Genomic DNA, 19,534 nt, shown 5'->3' on the forward strand with positions numbered 1-19,534 from the left:
GAGAAGAAGAATTTCCGAAATATTACTGGCTATGAACATTTCGAAAATATAAGACTCTTTCGATTCACACGGAAGCTACGAACCTACGAAATGTACTCTAGGACCATTTGAGTCTTTCTTATTTGGGAGTAGAAAAAGAGCAAAAGAAACTCGGAACAGCACGGTTTTAATATTTTCCAATTTTGAATTGCCCTAATGTTCCTATACTGGCGTGTGCAGCCGCATATTTCTGTCTTGTTCCGTTGCATCCTGGACCAGAAATATCCCATATAGCAAAATGCAGCGTCATATTTGACTGCTTGGAAGGCAGAAGGAACATGTCACTGCATATATGAGAAAAACTCAGAGAAAATATGTTGCCATTGGCGTACTTCGTGATGGCTTCCATCAAGCCCGAAGTGTGTGCTCCTATAGTGTTGCCACTATAGGTCCTCAGATTTGCACCATATTGTCCTTTGCTTTGCTCCAACGCTCCAGCATCCGATGCATTGACCGTGGAAGGTACCCCAGGAAAAAGGTGTGTGCATTTTTATATCGTTTATATTTATGCGAAGTACTATTGTTGCGCTTGAATTGAAGTTTTGAGAAAGGGTGTCATCGTGCTAGACATCAGGTTTCAATGGAAGTGACCATAAACTATGAGCTATATAAATAAACAAATTCCTATGAAAAATGTGAACTCAATGGAATATAAATTGCAGTTTTCCATAAATTTTGTTATTGCATGCATTTTTGTGATGGTCATGGTAAAAGAGATTCAAAGAGATTTACTGAAAGTAATGCAAAACTAAGTCTAGCCAGTATGAGGATTTTATACAAAAAACCACAATAAATTGCATTATTGTTCGGCTATTCGGCCGTACGATATAATGTAACATAGATAAAAATGCTACTTGCTACATTTCTTTAATCCCTTGCAAAAAACGGTAGTACTATCTATCTACAGTGAATTGGAGATGGGTTCTCGTCGCTGGATCAAACCTTTTCCGCCCACGACTTTTGCTTTAAGGTTCTTCCTGGAACCAATCCAGCGCTTGCTTTCATTTCGGCTCCGCTATTTTGAAGGAAATTCTCCTGAGTTTCCACAGAAAGTTCTTTTTGGTTTCCACAGTTGATTCTCCAGAATTTGTACAAGATTTTTTTTCTAAATTGTCACAGAAAATTCTCCTTGCTTAAACTTGTTATCTGCCCGAATATAATCGCGATCTCAGAAAATTCTTCGCCAACATATTTTAGATCTCTATAGAGACAAGTTTTTCAGTAATGAAATATAACGAGGATATCTATCAGTTGACGTTTCAACTAAACACTGTTTGTGGTGACAAACTATCTTTTTTGCATAATGAAAAAAAAAGAAACAAAAATCCAAGCAAATTTGAATTTCCATTATATTTTGATTCATCCAGATCACAACCTCAACTGGGCTCAACTGCCTTTGGCAAGCGTGTCCACCGCTATACATGCTGATGATGCTGTTCTATGCACCAATTTGCCCCAGCCTCTATATCTATGTAGCATGTGCATTTTCGTATTCAGTTGTGCGGATTCCGTTTTCACTTCGGCGTTGTGCTATTTGGTTTGTGGCTTTTTTTTTTGCTTCCTGCACCACCGGGCGTGCCTCCACGAGATCGTTTATTGTAGGAAATTAGGGCAGGCATACAGCTTTTGTGAAATCAGACAAACTTCTTGAATTGGCATATGCATCAACATATCTATAATATGATCTAAGCCAATAGCGAGCCAACACTCTGTGCTGTGCACATCAAATATTGATTATTTCCGGTCTTGTACGCAGCAAACTCATAATCAAGTTGGGTGACTTTTCCGCAATGGCTAGTAGCAGACTAAGACTGGCATAAAAACTGCCATAAATTCATGCATTTTGAAACTAGGTGGAGTGCACACAACTGAATGCAAAGTCAATATTTGCTGTCATCAGATCCTATATTTCTTCCCTAACTTCAATAAGTTGTTTTTAGCATCGGCCAAGCAAGGATACAAGCCGGCTCGCTTCCCATTTCCGTGCATGAGTAACCCTTTGGATGGATTACATTGCGAGTAGGTTGCCAACGGAATATTCTTTCGTCTGTATACCACTTTTCAAGTATTGGCGCTTGGTTGAGGTACCTTATTTAGCTTGTACAAACACGTTTACTGAAGTACGCCTATTGTTCAAAGAGTATAATGCGTCTCCATCTAGTGGAAAGTTGTGCATTGCCTTGCCGCAGCAACCAACGGCGAACATAAATATAAACAGGGTGAAAATGAGCTCATCGGTGAGGAAAAAGACATGTCTGTGGGTAATATTCAACTAACGACACAACCCATTCTGGTTGGTAAATAGAGGGCGAGTCCTGAGCAGCTTAAAAAAAAGAAGGATTCCAATCTCTAGCATCCGGTGACTAGGCGTGACTGAAACTCTAATGGAATGGAATTGGAGAGGTACTATTGAGTTACCGACCTCTAACATGGGAAGTATATTTTTAGATATCCACAGTAAAGCTCAATGGAAAAGTGCTCATGACAATGAGCAAATGATTTAAGAAGCTTTTGTTCATCCAACCAGTGCCAGCTGGTGCCTGATTCTTTACTATTCTGCATACAAACTATTTCTTCTATCTATTTATTTATTTCATCAATCGCTAACACCAATGATGTTCACCTTTGAGCTTTAATTCTAGAGTTAAGTTTAAAAATTAATGTTTCAGTATTTCTACAGAGTTACGACGCATTGAATAATTGGCGCCATAGTTTATTCAATCCAGTTGAAACCCGGAATTGGGGACTAGCGAAGTTGGATTTTTCTCACAATCGGTACGTTAAACCTAACTTCGGAAGTGGTGCGCTGAATAGTGCTTCGCGATATGAAAACAGCGCACCACTTCCGAAGTTAGGTTTAACGTACGGATTGTGAGAAAAATCCAACTTCGCTAGCCCCCAATTCCGGTTTTCAACTGGATTGAGAATATCATACCTTGAGGCGACTCTATTGAATACGCATTGTATTTCTATCATCGCGCTGTATTGTTGTAGCAGTCGAAACGTTACATGCAAGAGATGGCGTTGATCCAGTGGTAGTTAACAATGTAAATCACTAAACGAATCAACCTGCACCAGGACAGAGAAGCATCAATATTGCTTTGTAGTGCTGTAGCATTGTAGATTGAGCAGATACGTAAAACGATCTTCAAATCATCAGCGAATGAGAGTCGGGGCTCGTTAATTACGGAGTTCACATTGTTGAATTACAGCACAAATATGAGAGGCCAGGATTATTATAAGAGATAAAAGAACTGGCAACATTATCGTAAATTTGCACAGAAAAATCTTTTCAATATCAAGATATGTTATGGATAAGAACAAGCCTATAGCACATGGTATTGATCACTCCTTACAAATATCATAACTTGATCTTCTCATGATAATTTAGTGCAAACATATTGATATTGTCGCCTGATTTTTCATCTCTTTTATCAAACATGTCCATATCTAATTTTGCTATCTAATCAAGATTTGATATTTTTTGATAGTTCAATTCCATCAAATTGTATTCGTTACGTCATGCCGAATATAATTCTAGACCTCATAATTCAGCGACTTATCAAGCCGATGCCCTTAGCAATGTATGTGCACTTTGCTTTTTTTTAATCTTGCATTTATTTGGAAGGCTTGTTTGCCACTTGGCGTTACGGAGCCGGATATATTTTTTTTTGCACAATTCATTTTACCAAGGTTTGCAGAAATGGCTCTCAATAGATAACGAACAACGATAAAAGAGAGGCAAAACTTATCCGAATCATAACAAGCCATGATAACAAATTTATCAAACTTGTATTCATTCATTTATTTAGTCTACATCTAAACAGATAACACTGAATCAACAATTTGACGCCACAATACACGGTTCGAGGCCGCATCTCTCCATCCTCGAATACGCCCCACGATCGCCAAGTCGTTCTGGACCTGGTCTGCCCATCTCGCTCGCTGCGCTCCACGTCGTCTCGTCCCTGCCGGATCGGAAGCGAACACCATCTTTGCAGGGTTGCTGTCCGGCATTCTTGCAACATGTCCTGCCCATCGTACCCTTCCGGCTTTAGCTACCTTCTGGATACTGGGTTCGCCGTAGAGTTGGGCGAGCTCATGGTTCATTCTTCGCCGCCACACACCGTCTTCTTGCACACCGCCAAAGATGGTCCTAAGCACCCGTCTCTCGAATACTCCGAGTGCTTGCAAGTCCTCCTCGAGCATTGTCCATGTTTCATGTCCGTAGAGGACTATCGGTCTTATTAACGTCTTGTACATGACACATTTGGTGCGGTGGCGAATCTTTTTTGACCGCAGTTTCTTCTGGAGCCCGTAGTAGGCCCGACTTCCACAGATGATGTGCCTTCGTATTTCACGACTGACATTGTTATCAGCCGTTAGCAAGGATCCGAGGTAGACGAATTCCTCGACCACCTCGAAGGTATCCCCGTCTATCGTAACACTGCTTCCCAGGCGGGCCCTGTCGCGCTCGGTTCCGCCCACAAGCATGTACTTTGTCTTTGACGCATTCCAACTTTTGCTGCTTCACGTTTCAGGCGGGTGTACAGTTCTGCCACCTTTGCAAATGTTCGGCCGACAATGTCCATGTCATACGCGAAGCAAATAAATTGACTGGATCTGTTTAAAATCGTACCCCGGCTGTTACACCCGGCTCTCCGCATGACACCTTCTAGCGCAATGTTGAACAACAGGCACGAAAGTCCATCACCTTGTCTTAGTCCCCGGCGCGATTCGAAGGAACTGGAGTGTTCGCCCGAAATCTTCACACAGTTTTGCACACCATCCACCGTTGCTTTGATCAGTCTGGTAAGCTTCCCAGTGAAGCTGTTCTCGTGATCAAACTTGTATACAAGTGCGAAAAAACAGAATCGGATAGGCAGCCCCCACAGAAAAATGGTGATTCTCGCTTTGTTTTCGCTCCTTTCGTGTTGGTTACTGCACAGCTGTGTAAAACAAGTTGAAATGCATCATCAGAGCCAGTGCTACCCGCATTTGGAGCTTTCTAAAAGAAATTTATCATGGGGTATAGCCTCCCGAATCAGTTCTCTATTATGACAGCTTGCGAAAAAAGTATCTCGCGGTATGCTACATATCGTATATGTATACAGAGATGATAACTGAGAGACTTGTTCTTTCCCTTTAGGATTCAATCCCTGCATTTTACATTTTTTGTTATTCTTCTTACAATTAGAGTTAGTTTGGGTAGCCGACGTACACGCGACTGACTTGAGGTTAGGGATTACAAATAAACAATAGGAAAAGGAAGGGCTTTAGGGTTTTAAAATTATTGATTGCGATGTTGTTGACTTGGTTTGATGGTGGATTTTGGCATTGATCTGTAATGGAAGACAAACAAAAACAAAACACGGGAGACAACGAAAAGAAGAGGACGTTTTTAAGGGGAAATGCTACAGACAGGGGACACACAAAGAATCAAATTCTAACATCAATCTCTTTTAAAAACAAATAGATAAGGTTCGTATACTCTAAATCAAGGCCCGCCAACCCTTCCCTAACGGGTTTTATTTGTTTTCCTCGGACCCGGACAATTTCAGTCAACTCAGACCTGGTTTCACGATGCTCGGCACACCCCCACACGACGTGCTCGATATCCTGATAGTTGCCGCAGACACAGAGATTGCTTCAGAAAGCCCAATGGGAAAAGTATATGCATTTAGCGAGTAGTGATTAGACATTAGTCTACACATGGTTCGAATAAAACCACGTCCCATGTTCAGTATTAGGAGCGTTTCGATAAAGCACTCAATGCTTTTCGTATCCCTCTTAAGAGATACGCTGAGTGCTTAAACGGCTTCATCGACCGAACAGCCACCAGAGAACTTAGACTGTTGGTGAAGATGAAGAAGTGCTCAGCAGGAAGTGTTGCAATATACTCCAGTGCGTAGTATATAGCTGCTAGTTCAACAATGTATACTGAACATGGCTTCTGCAATTTGAAGGAGGCGCTATGTAAATTGTTGAACACACCGAAACCAGTGGAATCCTCGAATTTTGATCCATCTGTGAAAAAAACCTTCTGTCTGTGCTGACATGCCCGTACTGGTTTGCAAATAATCTAGGTATCACCACAGATAACAGATATTGAGGCTGGCATCCCATACGTGTGTAAACATCCGCAACCGTTAATTCAAATGTATTTTAAATTGGGACCGCGTTTGGCAATCGATTGGAGATGGCGCAAGGATCATTGTTATTGAAAACGTAGCCCGATTGCGGCTGTCAAATGCATTGGCTGCGTTTGACGGTTGTTATTCAGCTGCATCCTTAGGTACTGCCGCAATCAGTTGAGTAGATGGCAGTAGTGGGCCAACGTATATCAATTCAAAAGTTTACACAGGATTTTCAATAAAATTTGTTCTAGCTTCAATATCTGTTATCTGTGGTATCACCATCGAACGATGGGAACCGGATATTTCATGAATCTCTTGTTTCATCGTTGTATCAAAAACTACAGCGGAACTGTGGGAATAGGAGAAGTTATCACGATTGGTGTTAACCGAAGAGGGGGCTACCTCCAACGTCATGTACCGGTAGTACACATTCATAAAACGAGTTTGAGGATTACGTTCAAGCAGCTTCTCGAAATTTTCAATGACCAATGGGTTTAGTACCTCACAACGAATGAGGAAGCGGAGTGATAATTCCGCGAAACGATCGGTAAGAGGAAGTACTCCCGCAAGTACTTCTAGACTCATCGTATGAGTCGAGTTCATACAACCTAAAGCGATGCGTAGACAGCGGTACTGAATCCGTTCAATTTTTAGCCTGTGCGTCTTCGCCGCGGACTAAAAACAAAAACTATCACACTCCAAGACCGAAAGTATGGTTGTTCGATACAACCTAAGTTATATAAGTTATTATAAGGTTATTGTACGCATGAAGTTAATTCTCTTTTGGCATTTTTGTGTCAGATACGCAATGTGCTTCCCGAAGGTGCATTTGGAATCAAACCAGACCCTGAGGTATTTAGAAGACATGCTGTGAGTGATTGTCTTACCATGAGTTGAAGCGGGAACTTTGCCGGCTTATCCTTTTTTGAAAAGACAACCATCTCAGTTTTCTCCGGAGAGAATTCGATACCCAGCTTTAAAGCCCAAGTAGACAAATTGTCCAGAGTATCTTGCAACGGTCCTTGCAGATCAACTGCGGTTGGCCCCGAAACGGATACAACACAATCATCTGCAAGCTGTGTTAACGAGCAATTTGGCATGATACATTTATCAATGTTTCTGACGTAAAAATTGTAAAGAAGGGAGCTTAAACATTAGCCCTGAGGGAGACCCATGCACGCACACCAGGAATGAAACTATTATGAAACTAAGATGAACCTCCGATCTGTTTTCCCAGGGTTCTAGTACTAATCATCCCATTTCAGGAAAGCATTCGATCAAAATATTCTATCGGTGAAAACTTAAGAAAATTAGGTTTTAAGATTTTATAGGAGTTAGACATAAAGGTTGAGTTAGGAAGAAAATTGTCGTAATTCAAACTAGCATAACTTTTCGTAAAATAATTCTCTTTTGATAAAAATGAAACCATTGGATGCTAAGTGTTTTCTAGGTTTTACCTCAGATGAAATTTCATATCGGTCTGAAGATACCGCAGATGTTCCGGAATTCCGAGGTTGGTTGAAAATGCATTTATTCCACTGATGCTTTTCATTATTTGAGACGTAACCTTTGAATATTGTTTATGCCTTCTTCAGGAACTAGCACTAGTACAATGCGGGATATATGTCGATAATCCGCAAGGAATTCTCAGATATATGGTCGTTTCCGTGGAATTGATTAAGGGCATATGGACGAATTGATAATCGAAATCATGGAATTCGTTGTTCAAGACGATGATTATAGAGATTTTCAGGATCTTAATGTGAACTGACTTCCTTAGAATATGTTGGGGGAATTGATTAGTTTTGGAATCAATCGGAAGCATGCAAATATGAATTGGGTATCGTGTTTTTGATTTTGTTTAAGTGTAACGACCCTAAACGCCATGCAATAATCATCATTTTTCTTCTATTTTTCTTCTATTTTTAAAGTATGTCATATAAACGAACAAAAGGAAAGATTGGACAGGTTGGAACCTGTCCATTTATGTTTATCAAATAGCAACCGCTGTTGAAAGTAAACAACGGATATTTAAGTATAAGCAAAACTTGGCGAGCGGTAACCGCTAACATTTGGCAATGGAAACGCCGTTTCGAACTGTCCGATGTCACCAATTGCGCGAGCTCGAGCGGTTAGTTTTCTGGAAAACAGTCATCACAATTTGAAAAATAAAACACTTGAACAATTCTGATGTGACTTGCTAACTCCAAGTCCAAAATCCGACTCCCTTCTTTATTTACAAAAACGCTATTTATAACTACTGGCTATTGTTTACAATTTTGCTCTCATTTTCAATAATGTTGCAGAATGTTGCATGCTACCTACATTTACTCTCATGTGACATTCTGCTCCGAGAGCATTCGTACTCTCTAAATAAACAATTATTTAACAATTGAGTCAGTTACTATTTCTAGGCCAGCTTATTCGCCAAGTTTTGCTTATACTTAAATATCCGTTGTTTATTTTCAACAGCGGTTGCTATTTGATAAACATAAATGGACAGGTTCCAACCTGTCCAATCTTTCCTTTTGTTCGTTTATATGACATACTTTAAAAATAGAAGAAAAATGATTATTGCATGACGTTTAGGGCGCTACATCTCTTCCAACCCACTGAGCTTGAAATTAGAATTGTAAATTATCATTTCAAGTGGATAGTTGATGGTTTCGTTTCAAAACTTTAGGGTTCTCCTAAAGCTATGGTTCAAACATATTCATGAAATATTCAAAAGTTGTCCTCTGATCATTAAAAAATACAAATTTTCAAGCAGTGTATATCTTTGAAATTCCTTGATACTATTTTCGTGCAATTTTTGATTCCTCAAATTAATTTAGCTATAACTTTTTTTGTAATATTTTCGCTTAATCCCTCTACACATATACTTCCTCGAGAGTGTCTTACCTGTTGATGCCTTCTTAACTCGCCTAGCGTCTGCTTGCTGATGCTCGCTTCTTCATAATATTTCGTGTAGATCACTTGGTCGGTTTCAGATTCCGAATGCAGGGTATACTCCTGGTCTGTTGCTTGGTTGTTTGAACTTGTAACGTAATATTGGGTCTCCGTGGTAAAGTTTTTGATATATATTGTCTATCGTTTGCTGGGTGCGTAAAATTTGATCGTACCGTTCACTAGTAATAATTTGACATGCCATCTCCGAATGTATATGTTGCTTTCCTCTGGTTGTAGTTCATGAATTTACTGCTTGCCTTATAGCAAAAAATGTGTAGCTATTATAATGTATCTCCAATAGTTTTCAGTTGATTCGCCGTTGATACGTAAGTTGTGGTGAATTGCCGTGTATACGCTGCTCAGTTTTGTTGTGCGACATTCGCATCTTTTGTTGTGTGATGCAAATTAGTTGTTATTGATAAAATTTTGCTCGTTTGATATTTCGCCTTGGGTTGATCCTCTTCATAACTTGTCTTCTATCGTGGGAGTTTAGTCTTCATGGTTTTCCTGTTTCTGCTTATCTCGGAGTTATTGCGTTATTCCGCCTGGTTAAATCTTCTTTTATATCGCCTTGTATAATTCACCTTTTCCTGATGTTCCTCCGAAAATTTCTACTCCTGATGTTCCTCCAAAGATTTCGTCCCGTTGAATCCGTCTTGATACCCCCACACTCTTTATCTTCAACCTTCCGTATGACCTGTCGTTTTGGTGATACCAATTAACTCTGGTATGTATTTCTCGATGCACTGTTGTCTTCCTTCGCCATCGGATGTTGTCTGTTCGTCTTCGCTGGATGTTCTCTCGCCCTCGAGTAAGTTATTTTGCACATTTACATTTGGAAAATAATTGTGAACTATTTTACTGTCTTTATTTTTCAAATTGTGATGACTGTTTTCCAGAAAACTAACCGCTCGAGTTCACGCATAAGAGACAAGCCAGAGTAAACGCGACGAGCGCGAGCGATGCGACGCGACAGTGCAACTTGACAGCTCATTGATAATGCTTGTTATTCTTTTATGTGAGTCGCGTCGCATCGCATTTGCTTTGGCTTGCCCTTAATAAGGAAACAATTTTAACTATTCGGCCAAGCGGCATTCAGCCAAATGGCGTTCGGCCAAATGATTCTAAACCATATTTCTACATGCTAAGAAAAGTGATTGATATTTTGGAAAAAAAAAGTTCTCTCTATCTCGCTGCCACCCTAATTCGATCGAGTAAGGGTCATAAATATGGTCGGGTTTCACATATCGTAAACCCGAACCTGACCCGAACCCGATTCATAAATTCCTTTCAAACTCGGGCCCGACCCGAATTGAAAATGAGAAATCCTATCAACCCGAACCCGGCCCGTTCCCGACTCAAACCCGAATTAATTCAACTATTTAAACCCGAGCTGGAACTGAACTATTTTTTTTGCCAGAAACCTCAAACTAGATATTTTATATTGAACCGCTCATAAAAAAAATCTACTGCTCCGCTTTATTTTTAGCCGCAACAAAATGTGAGCGCCGGACAGTCGCTTAAGAAAAACATACCTCCAGATAAAGGCTACTTTGATAGTTCTTGAAAATTAGGCCGCTAAGGGTGGTGGATTGTGGCGAAGAATGCTATTTTTTTTAATGTTCCACATCTATGAGAGCTTTGGGAAATGATCAAGAAACTTGTCATTTTGTTGCAAGGCACAATATTTCTCTTTACATAAAAAAGGATGTAGGACCAAACAACGAAAACGAGAAATTAAAAAAATATTCGGTATATTATTTCTCAAACCCGGACCCGACATTTTTTCATCTCACAAACGCGCACCCGACCTGAACCCGACATTGTTCTAAATTCCCAAACCCGACCCGCACCCGTCGGGTTTTGGGTTTGAAAACCTGAAACCCGACCATCACTAGACCGTGGCTAGCTCCGTGATTTGCTTCGAGAAGTATATCCAGTATTTTGCGCTCGATAATGGCGGCCTAGTGAGTTCCCTTATGACATTCAAGAGGTAGAAAATATTTACATATTTCAATTAAAGTAGGCCTTGATTTATTCACAAATATCGGCACTCATTAGGCTTCTAAATAAACAAACAGGTGTCAAACATTTTCCTAATAATTTTCGAAGTTTTCTCGGATGCATTTTTAAAATCCTTTTAATTATATTTTCTAGCATTGTGAAGAGCGTTACATTAAAACATTGGAATCTGCGGAGCATATTTTCCTCGCAACTAAAGCCAGTAGAATATGGTGAAAAGACATTTTTGCTCTGATCTCGTGTAGTTAGTTTTGTTAGGAACTGATCCGAATGTTATCATGTCTTTATTTGTTTTTAGAGTATGTTTTACAACCAGCAGGCACCAGATCATTCCACTACATACTATGCACAAAATTTTCGGACATGCAAAACCAACAGAGTGCCAACGTTTTCAATAAATCGAGGCCTACCTTGATTAAAATACATAAATATTTTCTACCTCTTGAATGTCAAAAAGGCACTCTTCGGATCTCACTAGACCGCCATTATCGAGCGCAAAATACTGGATAGTGATGCCAACCAAGTGATGTATACCAAAGACGACTTCAACGGGTTAAAAGTAAAATTATCAAGCGACGAACCCGATGATGATCAATTTGTGATCGAACCACCATTACGTGAAATTAAATTTAGCTAATATGTTTTTGATTTCACTCTGATAATTTTACTGATTCAATCTCTTTTCTATCCATTTCTCTAATATAGTTACAGCAAACAAGTCAAGGCGTACTACTACTACGACCGGTACACCCGAAAGTCCCAGTGGGAGCACCCCATTGACGTCCTCTACCGGCAGAAGGTGGTCGACGCTCGGAAGGCACTCTCTTTGGATCGATCGGACTCTACATCCCTGGCAGATTCGGGCTTTCGAAGCTTGAAGTCCGCCGCCAGCAACAATAGCAACAACAGCAGCGGAAGCGGAAGTGCCGGCAGTGCCAGCGGATGCGACAAATTTGAGATAGAATCGCCGGCACCGGTTGAGGATAACGGGACGGGGACGGGTGCACTGAGAAAGGAACCGCCGCATGAACCCGATCGAATATTTGGAATCGTTGGGTCGGGTTCGGTGGAATCGGATCGAGAGAATAGCGTACGGGAAGTGGATGTAGGCAAAGATCGGCCCGAGAAGGATAGGAGCGGGGGTGTGGAAAAAGAGGAAGAAGTTGAAGTGGGGGAAGAAGTGGGCAACGAAGTGGCGGAGGAGGAGGAAAGTGGAGAATCAGATAAAGAAAACAATAGCCAAAGGTTGCAAGATAGAAAGATTGATGAAAGTTGTGGTGCAATGGCAATGTCTCCAAAGATTTCGTTCAACTTGGGTTCCAGCCTGCGGGACCGCTCGGAGACCAGTTTGTCCCGTGGATCTTTTCAGGGGTTTACTCTCACCGGTACGGGATCACAGTTCTTGAAATCCAATAAAAAACCTGAATTCGAAAGTTTGGAATTTGGCAAAAAGGAGGAGGTGAAAGGAATTTTGAGAGATTCAAGTCTGACCTACATCAGAAACAAAGGAACTCCGAATGAAGATTCTTCGGATGAGAGGAAGAGTGTGCGGTTTGATATTGACTTGAATGCGGAGTTGAAGTCGAATAGACTCGAAGCAGTGCGAGACGATTCGTTGATAAATTTTGAAGAGCTTGTCGAAGCATACGATAACGATGGCGAAGAAGAAGTTGAAGACGAAGAAGAGGAAGTTGGTGAAGGTTCGGAAAAGAAATCATCCAACTCGACTGAGTCTTCCGAGGAAGATTCAGACGCGAGCGAAGAGGTTGATAGTAAGGCAGAGGTAGCCAAGGAAGTAGTGGCGAGGAGGTTTTCCATGGAAAGGGTTAGTGATGATTCTATAAGACAATTGAAGGATTCAATTGCGGATGAAAAAACGAGATATAAAGCAAAGCTAGAGGAGGAGCTGCAAAACCTGCGGTTGCTGGAAGAAGCAAACATTCAAAATGAACTTACTAAGGAGAAGCAGCATTTCGAAGAAATGCTAGATAAGGAGAAGGAAAAGCTGAATGATACTCACCAGAAAAATATTGAGGAAATCAAAGAGTTTTATCAAGTGAAACTTAATGAGATGAAGGCTGATTATGAGGAAGAGAATGAAAAGGAATATAGGATCTATAGGGAAACGTTACAAGAAGAGTTTGATATGAAGGTAAAAGAGGTCACAGATGAGCACAAAGCAACGATGGCAACATTGCAGAAAAACCACGACGAAATTGTAGAAGAGCTGGAGCGTGATTTAAAGATGGAAGAGGAGCTGTTGAAGAAGGAGCATGCAACCAATCTGACGGAGATGAAAATTAAGCTGGCTCACGAGCTGGAGGTTGAACGTCAACGCATGCGAGAAACTGGTGAGGATCGGCTGTATGAGAAAATCCGTTGCGAGAAGCGATTGCTAGAAGATAAGTACAAATGTTTGAAGGAGAAGTATACTCGTTTGAAGACTGATGTGAGAATTTCCTTGGAAAGGCGCAAAAAGCGCCGTGAGCAACAACAACAGAGCCTTATCAGCAACGGCTATGAAACAGATGATCGCACTCACTCGAAACCTACCCCCCAATACCCTTACGAGGGTAAGTCAAGTGCGGGTGGACCTCCTTCCCTGATGATGAACTCGGAGAAGTCTTCAATCAGCACTCCTCCGCCTTCGGCTGCTTCCAAACGTTTCCCTGCCAAGAACAACTATCTGATAGATAACAAAAGCAAACTTCTCCATTACAATGGAAATACTCACCAACAGGTGGCTTCTTCTGCTCCGACAGAACCTCGAAAACCATTCATACTAAACAATAACCGAGTGCAGAACACCGATGATACCAGCCAGAGCGAAACGACTTATTCCAAGAACTACTTTCAAATACGTAGCATTTTTGCGAACGTTCGTGACGACAACTTTAGTTCGGATTCTGAGTTCGATAAGAACCACGACAAGAACAGCGTACCGATGAGCCGACAGAAGCGTAAGTTGTTCACCAAAACTAAGTCGGCGTCCACCTCGAAGCTGAACTCTTCCAAGCACGAACGGGAACGGCCTTGCACTCCGGTGGAGAATCTGCGTATTCAGCTCAAGAAGCTGGAGGAGCTGGAAGATCAAATTCCCGACTGCAATAGCGATACGCCTTATCATCTGCGGTATCCATTCAGCGATCTGGAAAACAACGGCGGAAGCACGGAGCTGGACTTCTTCAAGCATCGCATTTTGTTGGAGCGGGATTCGGTGATGCGTGCGAAGGAGTCGCTACGGGCCCAGAAGAATCTGTTCAAATCAAAACAACGGGATATTTCGGTGAAGCACACGATGAAGAATAAACATACCATGGATCAGATCTTCAGCGTAAGTAGAGGGGTATCTTAAGCTTAGGAGTCCCATTGAATATGATTTTTATCTAATCTAGGAGGAAAAGGAGCTGACGGAAATGGAGGTTTCTCTTCACCGCACCCGAGCGTTGCTCGGTGAGAAAGTGATTCGGCTGCGTCATTTGGAGCGCTCGTTGCAGAAGTTGTCAGAAAAAGAGCGACCCACGTTACCGGAAAATATTGAAATCAAAATGAAACCCAAGGAGACGCTAAGTGATTTATCATCATACTCGAGCTCTGGCTTCAGTAGCACCGATGTTCCGACAGAACATCACAACATTCGAAGGTCGTTCGGCGAGCCGAAGGAAACTTTCAAATATCTGGAACATCTGCACAGTGAGATCCAGGATATTTGGAATATTTTGAGTGAGTATTATTGAACATAAATCAATTGATTTCGAATGTTCCATAACCGAATTACGCTTTTCAGATCCCAATCACGCAGCCAGCGGATACGAAGAGTTGGACTACCTTAACAATCCGTCGCAACACTTTTGCGACATAGTGATGTCCCCGAAGCCGGGCACCCCAGGCCTCGGAGGCAATCCGTCGTCTCACCAGCAAGGGCATGGTCCGAAGCAGCAGCAGCCGCCGCAGTATCTTCAGTATCATCCACAGCAGTATACGGTGAACCTGCTGGAAAAGACCCGGGATCTGAAAAACTGGCTACGGCAGGCCAAATCGGAACACGAGCTTCTAAAGAAGAAGTCCTTCGGGTAAGACAGTCAAGGCTACGCCACAGATGTGATATTTTGGTTTTTATCTAATTTTGGTTGTGTTTTTTGTTTGAGTTTATGACAATATTTGCTTATGTTATTATGCCACCATGAACTTTTGTTGGAGAGAATCGCATCGATGACAGAGATTTTTGTTCCATGAATAAACGTATTTTATTTCTGTATTACGCATCTATAAGAGAATATGTTTGGAGATTTTTTTTTGTAATTTCTCAAAAATCTCTTATATTAAACAATGGTATTTCAGAAAATCCTTCGCGAAATTCTTGTATGAATTGTATGAAACAAAATTTTGTTTAATAAATAGATCACATGGTGAATCTTTTGTTAGCAAGCATTCAGATGTGTTGGCCGAAGAAGGATACGTAAAAGCAAATGAGGTAAATTAGATTACAAAATACATACAAAAGAATATGAAGTTAGTAATAGATTACAAAAGACAATTGATGGGAAAGATCACATCAAACTGAAATAGATTTTACAATCAAAGATACAAAATGGAAACTGAAGCAAAGTAGATACCCACTTCCAAACTCCTCTCCCGAAAAATGTACATGTAAACTATTCAACCCTAGTGTGATATTAAATTTTAGATAAACTTGATGTGGACAGCAGGATTATCGGACTTTAGAGAGTGGATATCAAACTGTTTAATAGTTTTATACAAGCTGCACAAATTGGTGGTACAGAATAAGCAGAAATACAACACCTACATACTTTACTATCAAACATGACTTTTAAGGAAAATAATCTTACTTTCTTTACTGGAATTATTATTCTACCGGCTCAAATTTACGTTTTGAATAGAATTTTTTCTTAGTTATATTTAAGTATGTACACATGATTGATTAGACTCATCAGCAGCCAATAATTTCTCGTAATCGATTTTAATGTAAAATTAAACTGTGATTTTCCTTAACGTAGTGATACTAATAAACGTGTATTTAAATCCATCCAGAACAAGTCAATAAATGGTGATTTTCAATCATTTTATCGATAGATTTATCGTTTGAATTTATCTGTTGTGTTTGTCGGGAATGAGGATAAGCGAGAGCAAAACGATCCGGAATATACAGAATGAACTTCTAATAGGAGAGTGTTGCTATAATTATTTTCATCCATTGTTGCTGATAACGAGAAAGGATGATTATATACAGGAGTTTGGAAGCAGAAATATAATATTCAAAATTGAAATCGAAATCCTATTATGCAAATAATTGTTCAAAATCAAATAGAATCTCATTTTATTTTCCTCAAACGCACTGTTACATAATTACTTCAAAAGGCATCTTGTCAATGTTGTAAAAAATGACAAAGTCGATCTTTTTTAATATCTAAAGAAAAACAAAAGTTTTGATTGGCCAAAAACTAGTCTGTTTGAGTTGACAACAACGGAGAAAATAAAAAAAATATACCGGCTAAAAGAAGAGTAGTCGAACAATACCAAACAGTACATAAACCAATATTTAAAGTATCACCCAACAAGCGGATGGCAGATTTTAATACAGTTCTGCATAAAAATCTTACAGAAACTGTATAAAGTTTTGGCATATACAATTACGGAAAATTTTAATACAATCATTGTACTGAAATCTTACAACTATGTATTATTTTAATACAGTGCCTGTATAAAAAGCTGACCTTTCTAGTATTAAAACTTTGCAGAATTGTATATGCCAAGATTTTATACAATAATTGTAAGATTTTTTTTTGGGTGTCCACAAAACAACTGATGACAGAATGAAATAGTTTTGATGAATTAAACAAAAACCGACAAAAATGTAGCCTAGAGGAAGAGATTTTCGAGATACGATGAATAGAAAAGAAAAACTTACGCAAGTTTTAAATACCCTTATCTATGAAATAAAACAAAAGGGAAGAACAAAAGGACTACCAATAAATAAACTCAGTTTCACGGAATAATGTTACAGGAAAATTAAATGAATTCTTGCTGTTTTTATTTATGAAAGAAATAAGCAGATCCGCCCGAGCAGGAGCGACGACCTCGATAACAGAAATTGATATGAACTAGCCTTGAATAAGAGGTAAAATACCAAAGAACAATACCAATTTTTTTTGTGGTGGTTACAATGGCAGCTCCCGAATAAAAAGTACAATAAAAAAACAATAACTTTTTTTGTTACAATACGAAAGAATACATTAAAATTACAATAAAATGTAATGCGAGCGTTACAATAAAAATATAATACAATATATTGTGACATACCATAACATTTATTGTTATTGAGACTTTTACAATAAAAAAGGTGGGTTGTTAGTTACCGTAACAGTTGTTACTGCCAGTGACGTCCCTACGCCTGGGCAGTGGACGTCCGCACGCCCCTAACTAGCTCACCTCCTATTATGGGATTCTCAGGGTCGGCGACTGCTTGCTTCGGGTGAACACACTTACCTTACCCAACGAAACTGAGGTAGACAATACAAAAGATAGACTGACCCACTGAAAGGGAAATCAAGGCGGTCATAAAAAGATTAAACGGTACAATACAAGAAATTAGGCTTAAACATATTTATTTATAAAGTAATCCATAGTCAGAAAAAAAAGAATCGTTGCGGCCGTGCACGTGCATATTGAGAGAGAAGGAGAGGAACAAATTGGTTACTTGCCCAACGGTCTGCTTCACACATCTGATCCCCAATCGCAATTTGAAGCACTCCGTCGTGGGCAGTCGGACTTCGGGTAGTCCCTCTGGGTCATGGATGACGATCGGCTGTTCCGAGTTCCTTGGTGGTTCGTAACAGGGTGTTCTGCTGTCGATTTGCGGAGGGATGTTGGTTTTCGGAGCTTGTTGAACCTTGGTCGACGTCTCAGCGCCCGCAGACGGGGTGGTGACTCATAGGATGTTGAGCGGCGGCAAGCGGGGCATGCCCTCGGACCTCACCGTCGCCCTCACCGCCAAAACGTTCGTCACCGTACCCTCGTGGCGTGTGATTCAGCGATAGCGTCACTCACTGACCACCGGTACTGAGCTCGCCGACCTTCCCAATGACGGCTTTTAGAGAATGGTGGCTGATGACATCCGCTCCACTACGGTTCCGGGCCGGCGTTTGGAAATTCCGTCTTCTTCGCCAACTGGCAATCTCCACCGAAGGGATACTACCACGCTTTTCTTCCCGGCTTTGTCGAGTTCCACCTTCTTCGTCAACTGGCCAATCCCACCGAATGGACTCTCACGCGGTAGTGCCCAGATTTCTCGAGGACCGTCCCTTTCACAACAACCGGTTTCTCTTCACCGGAACACTTTCCCGGTTCGCCAAGGATTCTGGCAATCACACTCCTTCCAAACTTGTTAGCTTCCAAACTTGTCAACCACTTCTCTTTTCTTTTTAATATCATTCGGATCGAACACCGTAACCGTCGAGGATCAGACACTTTCTGCCCCTTTCGTTTTCCTCTCGTCAGCTCTCCCGTTTTCTTCCTTCCTCACTCTCTCCTTCTTCTCTTCTCTCCTCCTTCTCTTTCTTATTACCGGAACTGTCATTAAAGGCAAGGATGCCACTCTCGTAGATATATATAGGTTACAATTTGTTTTTAAGATGTGAGACGTACTCATTCCTATCGCGGACGTAGCAAGGGATATTACACGGAAAATTTTAAATTTAATTACATCGTTACAAAGCTCCTATCCATCAAAGCTAACTATCTATTGCCACTTGACTTCCATAACGTGGGTTTAATTAAATTGGTTCCGATTGGTCGGTAACAATCATCCCTCCTCCCACTGAAAAATTTCCAAGCAGGGCAATCCATCTTGGTAATTTTTCTATGAATCATCCTTTCCTGGTTTGACATGTTCGTACTGTAGTATGCAGTGGGTAAGTAATTCTCCGGATCCTTTATTTATATTATTCAATTAGAGATACTATTTGTTTACCGATTATTGATGTTTAGTTTTTCGTTGTTGTACTTATGTTTCAATGAATTTTTATGAGTAGGTTGCAGTGTATTTGTTTTAATCGCATTCCAAGGTAAGTTTTTTTTATTCATAATTCGGCATTCTTATTCTATTTCTTAAACTAATCCTTATTAATGCTTTTCCCATTCATCTTCATTCAAATTCTCTCATTCTTGGGTACCCTTTTAACATAAGCTTGCTCTCATTCATTCCTTTTTCATTCATGTTTATTTTGTAATCTACCTTATTTGTATTTGTCTTGAAGATTCATTAACCCTTCAGAGACGTTTAGTATTGGAAGATAATTACCATCTTCCAATATCATAACTAGGCTTCTATATTGCATGCCTTGTCGTTCTATTTCTTTTGCTAAATA

At 40.4% G+C, this 19,534-nt stretch overlaps 1 protein-coding gene across 1 annotated transcript in view; it reads left to right on the forward strand.

Annotated features, from left to right (window-relative positions):
• Positions 1-17,182, forward strand: part of LOC134225159 (uncharacterized) — a 125,463-nt gene extending 108,281 nt beyond the window's left edge. Inside the window, exons 2-5 of the mRNA XM_062705004.1 lie at positions 11,853-14,481; positions 14,543-14,870; positions 14,935-15,220; positions 15,835-17,182. Coding sequence (XP_062560988.1) covers positions 11,853-14,481; positions 14,543-14,870; positions 14,935-15,220; positions 15,835-15,838 — 3,247 coding nt within the window. The 3' untranslated portion in view covers positions 15,839-17,182. The remainder of the gene's footprint in view (positions 1-11,852; positions 14,482-14,542; positions 14,871-14,934; positions 15,221-15,834) is intronic.
• Positions 17,183-19,534: the final 2,352 nt, after the last annotated feature.

This window comes from Armigeres subalbatus, chromosome 3, assembly GCF_024139115.2.
Source record: "Armigeres subalbatus isolate Guangzhou_Male chromosome 3, GZ_Asu_2, whole genome shotgun sequence".
NCBI classification, from domain to species: domain Eukaryota; kingdom Metazoa; phylum Arthropoda; class Insecta; order Diptera; family Culicidae; genus Armigeres; species Armigeres subalbatus.